The 15,415-nt window shown below is 48.9% G+C and overlaps 1 protein-coding gene across 2 annotated transcripts in view; it reads right to left on the reverse strand.

The window, feature by feature from the left end:
• Window positions 1–12,231, reverse strand: part of LOC144145633 (death-associated protein kinase 1-like) — a 140,674-nt gene extending 128,443 nt beyond the window's left edge. Inside the window, exon 1 of one of the 2 annotated variants that reach the window (XM_077677304.1) lies at window positions 11,506–12,231. In XM_077677304.1, the coding sequence (XP_077533430.1) occupies window positions 11,506–11,622 (117 nt within the window). In that variant the 5' untranslated portion in view covers window positions 11,623–12,231. The remainder of the gene's footprint in view (window positions 1–11,505) is intronic. The other variant, XM_077677306.1, reaches the window with a different exon arrangement.
• Between the last annotated feature and the right edge of the window lie 3,184 nt (window positions 12,232–15,415).

Consider the following 15,415-nt stretch of genomic DNA (forward strand, 5'->3'; position numbering starts at 1 on the left):
TTTTTTTTTTTTTAATATCTTCGTGTGAACGCATGTATTCATACGGTAATCCGCTATACATCAAGCTGTTTTAAAGTCGTCTTCGCTGTTATGCACACGTGCGTTGCTGAAAAACCATTTTTGAGAGAAATATAGGCGGGTGGCCTAAAAAGAACATTTTAGAAGACCCGACGGGCCTACGGCCTTTCAATACAGCATTTTCTTACGCCACGAAAGGGTGACGTCAAACGTTACGGACGAACACACGGGTTTCCTCATCGGGTCCACATAAAAACGCTTACGCATTCGAGAAAGTTGACAGTATATTTTTCGCAGAGCTGCGCACTCGTATAAGGCCCATCATTTAGGCAGGCGAAATTTCACGCACCTCCTCATACGGTGGACGTGTGACAGCCCTCTAACAGCAACCACGCCCGCAGAATGCGCCTATTCCAGCGGGAAGTTAAACCAATGCATCAGGCCGCCCCAATTCCACCAACAAGCGCAATCTGCCGCCGTACCCGCGTCCGACAAAGGCCGTCTACATCAGCCTAGACTCGAGGAAGAAGAAAAATAAGAGAGGCGAGCGTGGCGCGAAAAACAGCGCCTGACCGAGAAAAAACGCGAGCACGCCGAGATGGGCGACCGCAGCAACGTCGGCGTAGTCTTGCGGCGCGCTCGGCGCCGAGCGGTCTGACCTCGTGAGGGGGCTGGGCGGGCGGTGAGTCATCGCTTTCGGGCGCGCGCCAGACATCTTCGACTTGTCTTCGCCGGGCGGACCGCCGGCATGGCAACCGGCGATCACTGTTGTGGCAAGGGGGTGAAAAGTATAGACGGCAACGGGGCGGAGGAGAAGATGGGTTGATTGGTCTCTTGAGGGGGCGCGCCGAGAGAAGAAAAGCCAAGCCGAACGTTCTATTCCAGAATCCACGGGGGGGGGGGGGGGGGGGACCAGTTAGCGCGAGAGGACTTGCGCGGCAGTGCCACGTATTTGGCTACCAAAAAGCCGCGAAAATGGGAGCATCGAAATGGGAAAGGCTGACCTGTGGTCAGCCTTGCGGAATAATGCAGCGAATTTGATTCAGTTATAAGAGCGGCGGTTAGAAAACGCACAGACGACTGCGCACCGCTAACGCAATTACTGCAAGCATGATACACGGCAGTGCTAATAGTACTACCATTTTTTGGCACACCCGAGTTCTTGCTGCGGCGAGGATTGTGGGATTGTCCCTGAGGAAGGAAGTTCCACTTCCGAAACTGTCGGACTAATTTATAATAAACAAGTTAACCGCAAAGTTGTTCTTATCTTTTACCTGACCGTTTCTTCTGGCCCGTTGCAAAACTCATCGAAATCTATATATATATATATATATATATATATATATATATATATATATATATATATATAATGAGGATTTTCTGTATATGCCCTGAATGACGCAGCAACAAAGACAAAGGGACGACGTACCATCGCCATTGAAATAGCTTTGATTTGTGTGTTCAATACGGCGTGAACACGTGATAACGGCAGTGACACTCGGCCGCTCGAATATGTTGTTTGCTCAGCCGCGTTTGTCGAGAGTGGTGGGCGAGGCGTCGGTGCGATAACCACTGACAGTAGGCAGTGTTGACCAGGCAGCGACCGTATCCGGCAAAGTGTTGAATTTTTGTTCCTTTTATCTTCCAACCGGGAGAAGCATCGGTGCCACGCGATTGGTGTTCTCAACGCAATCCTTTGGTCTCTTATTTCCCAGTCCTGGGCAGCCCTGAGCAGTTCCTGGGCAGTCCAGAACAGCTCTCGTAATTTGAACTCAATGGACTAAGAAAATATAGAGGCGCACTGTAGCAGTCCTGGGCAGTTCGTGGGCAGTGTAGAACTACTCCTACAATAGAAATTCAGAGCTGCGTTGTACGGCAGCTATGAGCAGCTCATGGGCAGTCCAGAACAGCTCTCGCAATAGAAATCCGATAGGCAAAAATTATAGAGCTACTTTGGAGCAGTTCTGATCAGCCCAAAATGACAAATCCAAGGGGCCTCGATATTCAAAGGCTTAGAAAAAGAGTAAGTTATTCTAACTTGGACCTCCATCCGAGTGCACGACTGAGTCCTTTCCAATACACTCAGAGTGCTAACGGAGACGATATAAAGCAAGCTCTGCCTTCGGAACAAGACAATCATGCGTGAGCAAAACAATAAAACTGCGCCTTGCGAATGCTCCCGTCAGGAGTAATGCGTGCTGTATGCAAATCAATCGATTAACTCGTAAACCAAGAGAGCACGCTTTTCCACATACTTTTGGGAGCAGTCACGCTGTAGATATTCAATGCACGGGGAGCGCTATACTTCTTTTAGAGGAAAACGGGTGCTTGGTCAACTCTGAAGCAAGAAGTGGGTTTGAATAAAGACTTAAAAGGTTAGTGACCCATCCGAGCGACGTCACCTTCAAGCCTGTGCCCAACTTTGGACCGGGCGAAGCTACCGACGCGGAGGGTTAGCCAGCTTCGCAGAACGTTTCGCTAGATCGCTTATCGCTGCTCGCGTTAACCAGTTTATTGGACATTCTACGGCGCCCCCAAAAAAAGGCAGTTTCACAAGGAGTCTTTGGCAGGCAGCGAGTAACGACTATCCTGGCGAGTCGAGGGTGGTTGTCGACCGCGCGCTGAGATAAAAGTGCGAGGCGATTCCCACGTTTAGAAAGTGTTTGCAGACGCTACCTGAAGAGGTATACTTCTAAGCTTGAATCAAACGAAGAAATAGCAGGGCGACCCGAAAGCGACGGGGGAACAAACGAAACTGAGGAAATAAAGATGAACCGCACCTAAATAAAATGGTTAGAGGGAGCCAGAATGCGAGCGCCAGCCAGTAAATTATACCATCGCTACCTCGGAGACCTGTTCGCGGAGCACGGGGTGTTTCTAGGAAACAGAAAGCTCGGCTCCAAGAAAAACAAGTTTTACTTTGCTGGCTCGCCGGTCGAGGGCTTCGATTAGTTGGTCACGTCCTCCGGCCTCTCCACGCCGCGCCGACAGAACGAGGCCCCGGTATTCCGCACACGGAGCCTTCTTTCCTGCAAGACGTCCGTCGGGCCTCGGGATTTTTCGCGTCTATTGATTCTCCTTTCCTGGAGATAGAAACCGAGCGGAGGTGGCGGCGTCGCAGCCACGGTCGTCCGTGTTCTTTGTGCGGTCCCCGTTGCCGTATAGACTAGGGAAGCTGAGGAGAACGAAGCCAATAATAGAACGAAGACAGCCTTGTCAGGATAGACAGGTTATAATATGAGAAAAGTGGGCAGCGGGATAGGACTATCGCCGGGGAAAGCGAGTCGATATTAGGCAGGTTACTGTCAACTTAGTCGCACAGAGGACGCGAAAGAAGGAGTAAGCATGACCACCACTCCACTTTTTTTTTTCTTTCTCGGCTGCACTCTTCCATTAGCTCAGTGCGCTGTCTCACCTCCTTCAAAAGCACACCGGACCTCAGATCTTCCCTTTAACGTACATAATCTCGGTGGCGCATTTTTAGTAATCCCATTTTATGGCATGAAATCCCACGTGGCATTTTTCACAGAAGGAGTGGAAGGAATATTGGCACCGTACAGCAGACGCTTTTTTGGGGACAGTGATGCGTAAACAGAATCCCCCCTCTCTATCCAAACCTCTCTCAATCCTATATTTCCCCTCCCGCAAAAAAAAAAAAAAAAAGCGCGCCAATCTACTTTGTTAAGGTGGTTGGAAAGCGGAGCTGTAAGCGACATCCACAACGATTACCCATGCGACGTCACTTGAATTCACACACGTGGCCCTACAAAGAGTGAAATCAGAGACAAGTGAAATGCACTTAACTGCACCCATTATTACTTCAAGGAGATATTCTTTGCTAAGGTTAAATCAATGCATGATCCATGAATGGTGGTTGGTTGAGTTGTATTGTGAAGCATATGAGTGGAAACATTTTTTATAAAATTAAAGGAAGCTGCAAACCCGGTGTTAGACGATCTCACTTCTCCTCGTCTCTGCTGCCGCCGACGGAGGCGACGAGATCGGCGGCACTGACGGAGAAGTGTGAGCTTCCTTTAATTTTTTACGAACTTTTAGCGCATGCGCAAGGCGCGCTCGGCCGCTACACGTGCCGTGGACGGAGCGCACAGTGGCGCGAGAGGTCTTGGACGCGATCACGTATCATTCAGCGAAAACGCAGGGGGTAAACCCGCAGATGTGCCCGATGACTGCACCGTCTGTCTCCCCCGTCTCCGCTTGGGCTCTTGGCTCAATCATAAGACAATAGGCTCTCGCTCCGTTTCTCTGTTCGTTCCAGGTTCGATTCCTGATGGTGCCAGTAACTTATTTTATTTGTTTGCGGGAGCTTTCTGTTGACACCAACGACAAGACAGAACCATTGGGGGTAAAGGTACAAAGCTTCGCTTAAAAAAAAAAAAGTTGGTGCGCAACACGGAGCCCACCAGCAACGCACAGGTCTAAAATTGACGTCATGGCAACATTTTAACACCTGTGTATTGCTCTGTGGTCATGTTCGGTTGAAGCTATGAGCTATGAATAACTCCCAGCTTCAACGGAAATTTTTCCATTGCTCCGGTAAACCTTAAAACTTTTTTACAAAACATTAGTGCGGCCAAAATTTGAATATGCGTCGTCTATTTGGGATCCACACACAGATAGCATCGAATCCAATCAGAATCGCTCTGCACGTTTTATTATGTCTGTTTTCGGACTCCAAGTGCCACGTCAATGAAGGCAAATCTCAAATAACGTAACATTTCACTACGACGCAAAAATTCACGTCTGTGTCTCTTTATAAGATCTACCATACTAATAGAGCCCTCTCCGATTCACTGTTTTTGCTCCCAACCTACATTGGTGGCATCACGTAGTGATCACCAATGCAAAGTTGACATTCCTCTCAGCCAGATTAACCAATATTTCAACTCTTTCGTCCTCAAAACTTCCGGCAACTGGAACCACCTTCCCGCATTCATCGCTTCTACCACAGACGCCAAGGCCTTCAAAGCGGTTATTTCTAACGCTGAATTGCAATTCATTGTAACTTCACCTCTTTACTGTACGTTTTTATATTTGTTAGCCCACTCCTCCCTGTAATTCCCAGCGCCTTGAGAGTAAATAAATGAACTGAAATGAACGGAAGCTGATCCCACGAAGGCCTCCTGTCTTTGTCTAGCCATTCACGTTAACCTGCTCCTGCATCTCTACTCGTGCGAGGCCTCGGGCGGATGCTATTTTCCCAAACATGTAAAAACAGAAAAAAAGAACGCCGCAACGGGTCCCAGAAGCCGGCGCATCCGTCCAGCAGGCGTAAAACACGGCCTCAGTTTTTCCCGCCCACTCTGCTTTCTCTTGGCTTTTTTTCTGATGATTCAGTTTGGTCCCCTTCTGAGGACACTATACTCGGTTACAACTCAAGAACGGCACCACCTCATGTAGTGTATCACTCCGCCAAAGCGCCGGACCCGTGACGTCAGTGCGCGCGCGTTTTGAAAGGGGTTTGCTATGAATGCGTGATATCGTCTGCCTTGTCTCACGCAGTTCGTTTGTCGTCACTGGAGTCGTTTATAAGCATATTAAGTCCAAAAAATCACGGGAACGGCTCACGCCATGTTCAAAATATTCCCAGTAACGCCATACTTGCGCCGCGCGGAGAAACATCCGGCTACGGTGATAAGGCACAGCGGCAACTTCCGGTGCCGTTCTTAAGTTGTCACCGAGTATATATCAGCCCTTTTTATAGAACGTGTCAGACACGGTGACCGCTTGCTGCATGCACAGCCTCTCCTGCCTCGAATCGCAGGATTCTGAATACTATATACTGCGCGCAATACATAGCTTGCTACATGACGACACCACAGTCCTTTCTCGCGCATCGCTCCCAGCTTCCTCAGCGCTACTCGAGATAAGAGCGGCAGATAAGTGCACAGCCTTTGCACCATGCACCAACGCGGCAGTTACAGTGATGTAAGTGCAAGCGATCTATAGCCGTGACAGAATTCAGTTTCGCCTGTGTCCGCAACTCCGCATGCATTGCGCGATCTAATTGCTGAAACATTGTGCGCGAGACAGGTTTCCACTTATGTCACTGCTTTCGGTCTATTTTATTTGCCTGCTCGGAGCAGCTCGGATCAGTTCCAGGGCAGCCCAGTACTGCTTCCGCCATAGACATTCTACGGGCAAATAAAATACGGAGCTACTCAGAACTGCTCCAGGCAGGCAAATAAAAGAGGCCTTCCTTTCATGTCCTGAAATTTTATTATCTTTTCCCGCTAAATCCGACGTCAAACGAGCAAACTAGTTTTTTTTTTTTTTTTGCAGGAGTCTTCCAGCTATTGCTTAAAGTGTATTATGTCGGGTGAGAGCCCCAAATCTAAGCTTTAGCGCTGCACAGGTTTGAAACAGCGCGGAAGCAACGATGATAGAAGAGAAACAAGGGTACGGAAGGAACAGTTAAACATAGCGAGCATCCTGTTAAAAAACGTACAGTGACAATTTTTTTTTCTCCCCCATAAAAACTATTTTTGGATTCAACATCACACCCGCCGCGGTGGCTCAGTGGCTAAGGCGTGGCGCTGCTGAGCACGAGGTCGCGGGTTCGATTCCCGGCCGCGGCGGCCGCTTTTCTGATGGAGGCGAAAAGCAAAAACGCCCGTGTGTACGAGATTTCGGCGCACGATAAAGATCCCCAGGTGGTCAAAATTAATCCGGAGCCCTCCACTACGGCGCGCCTCATCGCCTGCGTTGCGTCGGCGCGTTAAACCCAACAATCAATCAATCAATTCAACATCACGACAGTGGGCGGTTACACCGACGACCAAAGAAGGGGCTGGTAAAATAAAAATTCCCGGGCCATCTTCCCTAACGGAAAACCTGGGTAAGAGCGATGCATGCAGTGTATGCATGCAGTGCATTCTTCTGGCCCTGGAGTTTTTGCCCACGGAGATGAAACCGTTTGGGGGTGGAGGTATGCAGCTTTGCTGTAAAAAGTCTTTGAAGCACGAAGCGCTCTAGCGCGTGGCGTAAACAAGTGATCCGGTGTTTTAGTACCGTGACTACATGAGACGACGGATACGACGACATGAGACACCGACAGCCCCAGCTCCTAAGGGGCTTCGCCCCTAAAAGAAATATGATACAAAAATGCCTCCGAGCGTAACATCAGTAATGCGAAGCATATGCTGTTTCCCAGAAATGCTCTGCATTTAAAACAATCGTTTTAACACTGCGACGTTTAAGTAGCTCTGCCGAACTACGTGACAGTTTGCGTGGTTATGAATTATTATTAGTGGCTAAACGTAGGGTAATTTGATTTCAGAACCGTTCATAATCACTACAGTTTTCCCGGACAGCGCGCATGTTTTAGAAAACGAGTTGATTGGTTTCGAGTTAAAACTGCGGTGAGTAATTTCTCATCAAAATGAATGCAATAAAACGTGGTATCACCTTAGGTGACACATTTCTGTCACTCATACTCCTATTTACCGAATTGTGTTCTATTTTATTCTACGCATCGTGCCTACAGAGTCGGCGGACTATGTACGCACCAGCGTCACTAGAATTCTGGTAACGTTGGTACGAACCCTACAGCCACAGCGAAGCTTCTGGAAGCTGCCAAGCAGAAAATCGTACCGCGATCTCGACTTATACGAAAAATTTGACTTCAAGGAAACGTTGTTCGCATGTTATCGACAAATTAACCATAAAAGTATGTATATTTCATGGAAATAAATCAATTTAATTCAGTTCAATATAAACATAGGGAAGTAGCGTGTGTTTTTATCAGTTTAGTCGCATGAAGGAAACAGTGGCAGAAACGTAATCCCGCGGTGTGGCAAAGCAATCGCTTCAAATAACGCTACAGCGTAGAAAAGTCTTTGCTTCTCAATGGCGTGGAATTCCGGGCTTATCTGTCCTTTCGCGCACACGATCAATTTGTGGCAGGCTTAACGCTATCGGGCGACACAGCTCACGACCTTCCCGTTCACCGACCCCGATTGTCAACGCCGGAAACAATGCGGACACCCTCGGCGCCAGATTTTCCCCCTTATCGTGCGGTGCAGATGTCAGGAGTTTATCTCAAAAGTATTGCGGTATAGGGACGTCGGGCAGTTTCAAAGGCGTGAATCAACCGGTTTCACGCCGCTAAACCCAACTGTGTCGAGAATTGATGTAGTGATTTCGACGGGCAAACACCACGTATAGCTCTAAATAATGTTCTATTCGCTCTAAGCGTAATTCATTCAATCAGACATTCGCTCATTCAGCTGTGAGCGTCAATTGTGATAACAGGTGGGGGACACCGTTGCACATGAATGATGCAATGTGACGAACATTCTTACACAAGACTTCTCAAAGGATTCTCGAAGAATTCTTCAACACTCGGACGCAAGGCGCTTGCCGCCTAAGGGAGCGAAGTGCCACAAATACCTATACAACATCACAGCGGCAAAGGATAGTGCAGGCAAGCTTGTCAGCCCGAAATAAATTTGTGATTGATTGATTGATTGTAGGGTTTAACGCGCCAACGCAACGTAGGCGATGAGGCGCGCCGTAGTGGAGGGCTCTGGATTAATTTTGACCACCTGGGGATCTTTAATTAACGTGCGCCGAAATCTCGCACACACGGGCGTTTTTGCTTTTCGCCTCCATCAGAAAAGCGACCGCCGCGGCCGGGAATCGAACCCACGACCTCAAAACATCGAAATAAATTTGTTATGTCTTATAAAAGCCAATACTTTCGATAGGCTAAGCGCCATAGGCTTTATAATTCTGAAGAAGTGGAAGCAAGTATGGTTATAACTGAAATCATTTAGAGCAGCCGCCTGCATACCTATAGTGGACAAACTACGATTAAACCATGCAGAAGAGGAACTTTCCTACACAGCGACAGGAACCGTAAATGCGCTATAAGCAGATGTGTTAAAGCCACAAAGCAACACAACCGCTACCAATTAGAAGAATTCGACGTTAAAGTGCCCGATAAGGACTTTGTCTGCTCCACGGCATGTTTAATATTTATTTTCTCTATCTCGACAATGTTTTACCCTTCAAGAATTTTGCCATTCACCGATTAATCCCCACCCTTGCTCACATCGAGGCAGTTTCTGCTGCGTATTAGGTTACAAATATCATCATTATGTTGACTTCGAAAACTACGCTGCTCCAGATTTCCTCTTCAACACACACACACACAAAAAAATCGTGTGTTCACATCACAGCAGGAATCGTGCGAACACCTATGAGCTGTTCAAAGCGCTGGCCGCTAAAGATAAAAACCCTCCCTTTGCTATCTACTTCACACCACATTCCAGCAGCTCAAAAGTCTATATTATCTTCCTTTTTATGGCTCCCCGTGCTTAGTAAAACGTCATTGTCATGGCATATTTTTCAGCCATCTTATCTTATCTCAAAAATTCAATAACGACCTACTGCCGCCTCACTGGAATTTACCGGCGGTATTTCCTTCTTCTCAGCCCACGCTATTACATGGAATGAACCACGTCTTGGAGCAACCTTCTATTTTCTAAGTCCGCTTATAACGCTGTGGTTTTCCCCTAACAGCTTCGACGCGGGTTATACGCTCATCATCACGAGATTTTTCGCTACACTGTGCGCTTGCGAACTTGTCGGCACTCCAGCAATTGATAAAAAAACAATGGACTAAAATAAACAACAGAAACAATTTTCTTATGATTTAGCCACTAATAACGACAATGCTTGTATTATAGAACGTCCCCCTGCAGTCTTTGGCTTCGAGACCTCCTCTTGCATATACACACTGTACATTGTTTCTTCTGTGATCAATAAAGCACCATCAAATCGAATCGATATTACCGTAATGGCTCATTCTATTAACTACGGATAGATCAGGGTGGCCCTGCATGAATTTGCACACGGTTCCTAAGGGAGAGCATCTCAGCGAAACTAAATAAGGCAAAAACTGACAATCTCGGCTGCCACACTTGCCTAATAATGTATTTCGGTGAAATTCCCGAAAATATTAGCTTCAGATATCGTGCGCCAGAGGTTTGAGTTTCACTCTTGATTCGCCGATGCGAAGAGGTAGACAGCAGGAGAAAAAAGAAAAAAGATCAATGTCTCCGGATCAGCTTTTCCCAAAAACTTTTGTCAGAAGGCACAGAACGACGAAATAAACGAAGCAGGTGCTCAAACCAGCCACAGCTAAATAACAACCTTTTCTTTTCTAGAAGAACCGCTGAAGATTATGGATGTGATCATGTGCGCACAAAGCTTTGTGAAAATGCCTGAGGCGTGAAAACTTTTGAACCTAACTTCTTAAACGTCACCTAATTGGTCCTACCACGTTTGTTCCGTTCGCCGGCGTAGTGCTAAGCGTTTCATCGAAGTTTCCAAGCTAGTTTCGTGGCTAAGATGGATGTCTGACGTGAGTCCCAGTGTATAGCATATCCCCCCCCCCCTATCGTAAAAATTTCGTTCGATCTTGGTTTGTTCACTGTAACGAGGTTCTGCTGTAATAAAAATGATACGGACACAGCGTTCGCCGCTCTTCTACCTAGCCTTTGTGCTGGTATAGAGTTTTCTCTTTACCTTTGACTTTTTAAACACGGCGTTTGTGTTCCTATGCCCCTTCGATCGCTGCCTATTTGAAATAAAAACTTATACACCAACCAGCCTGGATATCCCTCTGAACGTTTTTCGGATGCACTTTGAATTTTGTATATCCGTGCTCTACTGCCATTGACTTTTTGCTCTTACGCAGGTTATGACAATTACAGGCAACCATACCTCCCTCTTCTACGACCCCACTAGCCCGTTGACGGGATCAGGAAGTTATTCACGGCAACGAATACTGGTGTACCAGTACCACCGCCATTTATTAACCGCTGGTTCATATCGCTCCATGGACGGCAGGATACAAGTCCTGCTTCTTGCATAGTAATGCAATTGAAGGCATATATTGTCCGTCGTAGTTCGGCGCCTGCGGTCCAGCAACGATAACGTTACACAATAACAAGGAAAACAATGCAAACTAGGGGGCGATCGTCACACTATAGTTTTTCATGTCTTACCTCGTCATTAGTACACCGTTGCGGTGGCTCGGCCGCGAGTATTGTTTATCGGCCGTGCGTCAGGCGGCCCTGCTTAGTGTATGCAACTCATATGGCTACTGATCTCGATAACTTTAGCTGTAGACCACACAGTTTCGTAAGGAAGACAAGACCTCTAGAAGACCTGTCGTGTAATTCCTTCATTCCGACTGATCAACATGCTTGCTAACGGCGAACAGTGATTGACACGCCCATCTCAAATATCAGCCTTTGCCAGGGTCTACTAGGAGGGGGAAAAAAGGAATTTTTGCGGAATCCCGACGCAGTTTTGTGTTAACCTTCGCAAACATATGTCTAGCTCCATTGATGTCCGTATTTCCAGCCCGTGCTTGACGTCAAGAACTAGGCCAACTAATGCAATTTTTTATTCCGAATTGTTCGCGTACTACCCGGCTACCATAGACGTGTAACTCACCATTGTCGACACGACGACGAAGTTCGGCTGCTCGTCGTAGTCATCCGGCTCTTGGCCGAAGTACACGGGCGCCGCCTCGCACTCAGACGACGAGTCATCATCCACCTCGTAACTCATCGCGAATCGGGCGAAGACGGCCGGGCGGGCCGCGCTACCTCACCCAACCAGGACGCGCACAGAAACACACACGTGCCACACCGATAGCATTCCTCTCACAGCAGCAACCGCACTCGAGAAGCAACCATCGAAGAACAGGCACTGTCCGCGTACGCACGGTAATCACATTAGTAGCAGGTGACACACACAATTACGCGCTTTGTCCAAGCACGCGCGGAGAAAAAAGAAAGGTAAACAATCCTCGGTGGCGTTTCTAGCAGGCTCGTCGGGGAAGAAATACGGCTCACGACGTCACCGACCGCAGAATTCCCACAGAGACGGCACATTCCACGACGCGACGTACACAATGCGCGCTCTCGGGAGGGAGACGCGCAGCACGTGAAGAAGCCACCACCGTCATATCTCTCGCCTTGTCTTGGGAGCGCGCTCGGCCGGCTAGCGGCAAGCAGGAGGCAGCCACCGCGCAGTCCCCGCACTGATGCCAGCGAGCGAAGGCAGGCGAAGGGGGGCTGATCGCGCGCGCGAACTTCTTGCGGAAGGAACGCAAGGTAGGGGGGAGAGGGGAGGCCGGCGCAGTGCGGCGTGCTCCAGGGATGGAAACTGTCTCCGCCGCTCGTGGCGGTGGCTCGCCGCTGAAACAGGTTTCGGTTTCCGGCCGCCGGGAGAAGGGCAGTAGACTCCCTCTCCACCATGAGCTATCTAATAATCAAGCAGTGCGTACAATCGCGCCTACGGGGCGGCCCATCTCGCCGGAGTTGCAATCTGGCCGCGTTGTATCTCGCGCTGACGCTGCTTGTTTGCGCCGGCGATTCGTCGGGCACCGCCCACCGCGTGAGGAGAAACGTACGCATACTGAGAGATAAAGCTGCTGGGATTCCGCATCCCAGTAGTCGTAATCGCAATATTTATTTACACCCCGAAAGATGGAGAAAAGGAAGAAAAGGGAGTACATTAAAATGTGGAGCACTGGAGGCTTGCGAGGCTGGAAGCGAGGTCAACAAACCCGTGCAACGCGCACAGCCATTCAGTTACACGTATCAAGGTCTGCGCCCGCGAAACAACACGGTTTCAGAGCTGTCGGCCACGACGCAGTGCGTCTGTATCGACACTGCATTAAAATCAATGTCTTGACGTGGAATATTGTCACGAAGATAATCCCTCCCATTCACAAGGAGGATTTTTATGCCGGCGCATAAAAATCCTCACGTAGTTCACGTAGCGTGAAAAGACGTCGGCTGCTAGAAAAAAGGGCCCATCTCCCCGCGAGGGGGACTCGAGTAAATGCGTCGCATAGGGGTGGGTGTATTGCGTTAACGTTTAGTGTTTGGGGAGTTGGTGGTAGTGAATGCGTTGTATCAGCAGCTTCTTGACGTAGTTTGAATGAGTCAAGGATATAAGGCGCGTTCGTAGCCTTTCATTCTGTGTCGGTTTTGTGGCGCAGTGGGTAGAGCACCATGTACCTTGCGTTCCGCCCGCAGGGTCGTGGGATCGAAACCAGGCGCCGGTAAGTATTATTTTTTTATATAGTGTAGGGGGAGGGGTGCGGACCTGTTGTTGAGCGCGAGGAGGGTAGCGTGATGCGGGAGAGGAGGAGTGGGGGAGAGGGCGCACCTGGAACGGCTGTTGCGGACGCCGAGGCACGCCAACGCCGGGTGACATCGTGAGTTAAAGAAATGCTCTGCATTTAAAAAAAATGACCATTGGCTACGAACTATAGGGTAAGCTCCGGCCTGACGTCAATTGGCTGCGACGCGTTATGTGGCCCGGTAGCAACGATCACGGACCAGCCGAACAGCTGGCAGCACAAGAGGAAAAGGGGGGACGCGGGTATGCGCCGGCCTGACGTTAGGTCTTAACGCAACTCGCATTAGTGTCACGCTGCCAAGAAGGAGCCAGCCGAATTGCTGGTGGCGCAGAGGAATGGGGAGGCGCAGCTGGGTATGCGCCACTACCCCAACTGTTGGCGGAGAAGCCCAAAGTGGAGGCATCCGTATGCGTCGGCCTGACCGTTAGGCCGGCAACAGCCTCCTTCGGACTTTGGAGAATGCGCTGCCCAACAATAATGAAACTTCATATCTCGGCAGTATGGCTCAAATATGTGTGGTAAAACCATAAACGAATCTCGCGAACACTGTGCAGCACCCGTTCGCTTTCACATCCTCACACGTAAGTATAGACTTAGTTGATCTCGCAGCGAAGCTTGCTATGTTTGAATGATGGTGTATGCCGCGTCGAAAACGCACTGCGGGAAAGCCGACTTCGCGAAATGGGAGGGCACATGATCAAATCAAATCAAATCGTTAATTTTCCTTCCTTTTACAAAAGAAGGGCACAACCGTAAAAAGCCACTCTAAAAGCGGCTTGACGAGGCGGCTGCCCCTGTTCAACTACACTCTAGTTCAACAGCAAACAGCATGACCATGATGACGGTGATAGGTTTCCGCGTCTCAAAATAAAGAAACGCTTCCCGTGTTCGGTATCGGACCTGGCTCCCTCGCGTTATCCTGAAGCCGACGTTTATCCTATCGCGCCATTCCGGCATGGTCGAAGCAGTTTGGATTTGGAGAGGGCTGCATGGATGTGGAAAATTAAAACAATTCAAGCACCTTTCCGTCTAACGACGACGATGGTTGAACGCGAAGCTTTCTTTATGCGAAATCAAATCGTCTTCGAGTCGACCAAAACTCAAACCGTCTGTGAGTCGGTCCAAACCACGGAGCAAGAACAAGACAGGAGGGTAAGTGAGACATCCTAGCGCGGTCAGATGATGTCACAAGCGCTGCCACGGATGAAGAAACTGCGCGGCCGCCGCGATCGCCATTTCACTGCGCAGCCACGGTATGAATGTCGACCGCTATCATTTCGCCCATTAGGTGCCGCCACCCCCTCCTTCGCCGTCGCCGTGACGAAGCTTTGCAGTACGCCTTGGTTTTAATTGTAACATTGATTGGATGATTTATTATGAGGTTTAACGCGCCGACGCTACACAGGCGATGAGGCGCGCCGTAGTGGGGTCTCCGGATTAATTTCGACCACCTGGGGATCGTTAACGTGCGCCGAAATCTCGAACACACAGGCGTTTTTGCTTTTCGCCTCCATCCGAAAAGCGGCCGCCAAGGCCTGGAATCGAACCCCCGTCCCTATGCTCAGCAGCACAACGCCAATGCCACTGCGCCACCGCGGCGGGTTGAGTGACATGCCGTGGTCACTGGCCCGCGCTTGCCGCAATGGGCCGTTTCCCCTCCTTTATATTTTTGCTTCGTGGCCCAAACTCACACGGCTACCAATGAATAATCTTTCACGAGAAAGCTTCGCGCTCAACCATCGTCGTCGTTAGATGAAGGGGTGTATGACTTTTTTTTTAATTTCACTACTGAGGGGGTGAAAGCGGATTAAACATGTTATTATATTTTCTTTAAAATTTGATAACACGTCGCAAAGTTGTCGAACTGGTTTCTTGCGTCTAAAATTAATCACACATATGCTCGAAAAGTAATCATTCTAGCAAGCGCCTCAAAAAAGGGGACTTATTTCCACTGCTTCAATTTGAAAATATTCCACAGGAGTTTTATGTGTCAATGCATGCGCATGTCTCCCACAGCAGCAAATAGCCATTACTTCGGGCGTGGCTGGTCTTTCGTGTAGGCAAAAAGCGATGCACGGTTACTTGAGACGTCGAAAATAAGATGTGTCTAAACAGAGCTTTGACTTGTAAAGAGGAATAAAGGAGAAGTTTAAAAAAAAAGGGGAACACTATAAGAAATAGCTCGGGAAAAAATGTTTTGACGGGTGG

The sequence above is a fragment of the Haemaphysalis longicornis genome, unplaced genomic scaffold (genome assembly GCF_048455015.1).
Source record: "Haemaphysalis longicornis isolate Haplotype H1 unplaced genomic scaffold, Haemaphysalis longicornis Haplotype H1 scaffold_7, whole genome shotgun sequence".
NCBI classification, from domain to species: Eukaryota; Metazoa; Arthropoda; class Arachnida; order Ixodida; family Ixodidae; genus Haemaphysalis; species Haemaphysalis longicornis.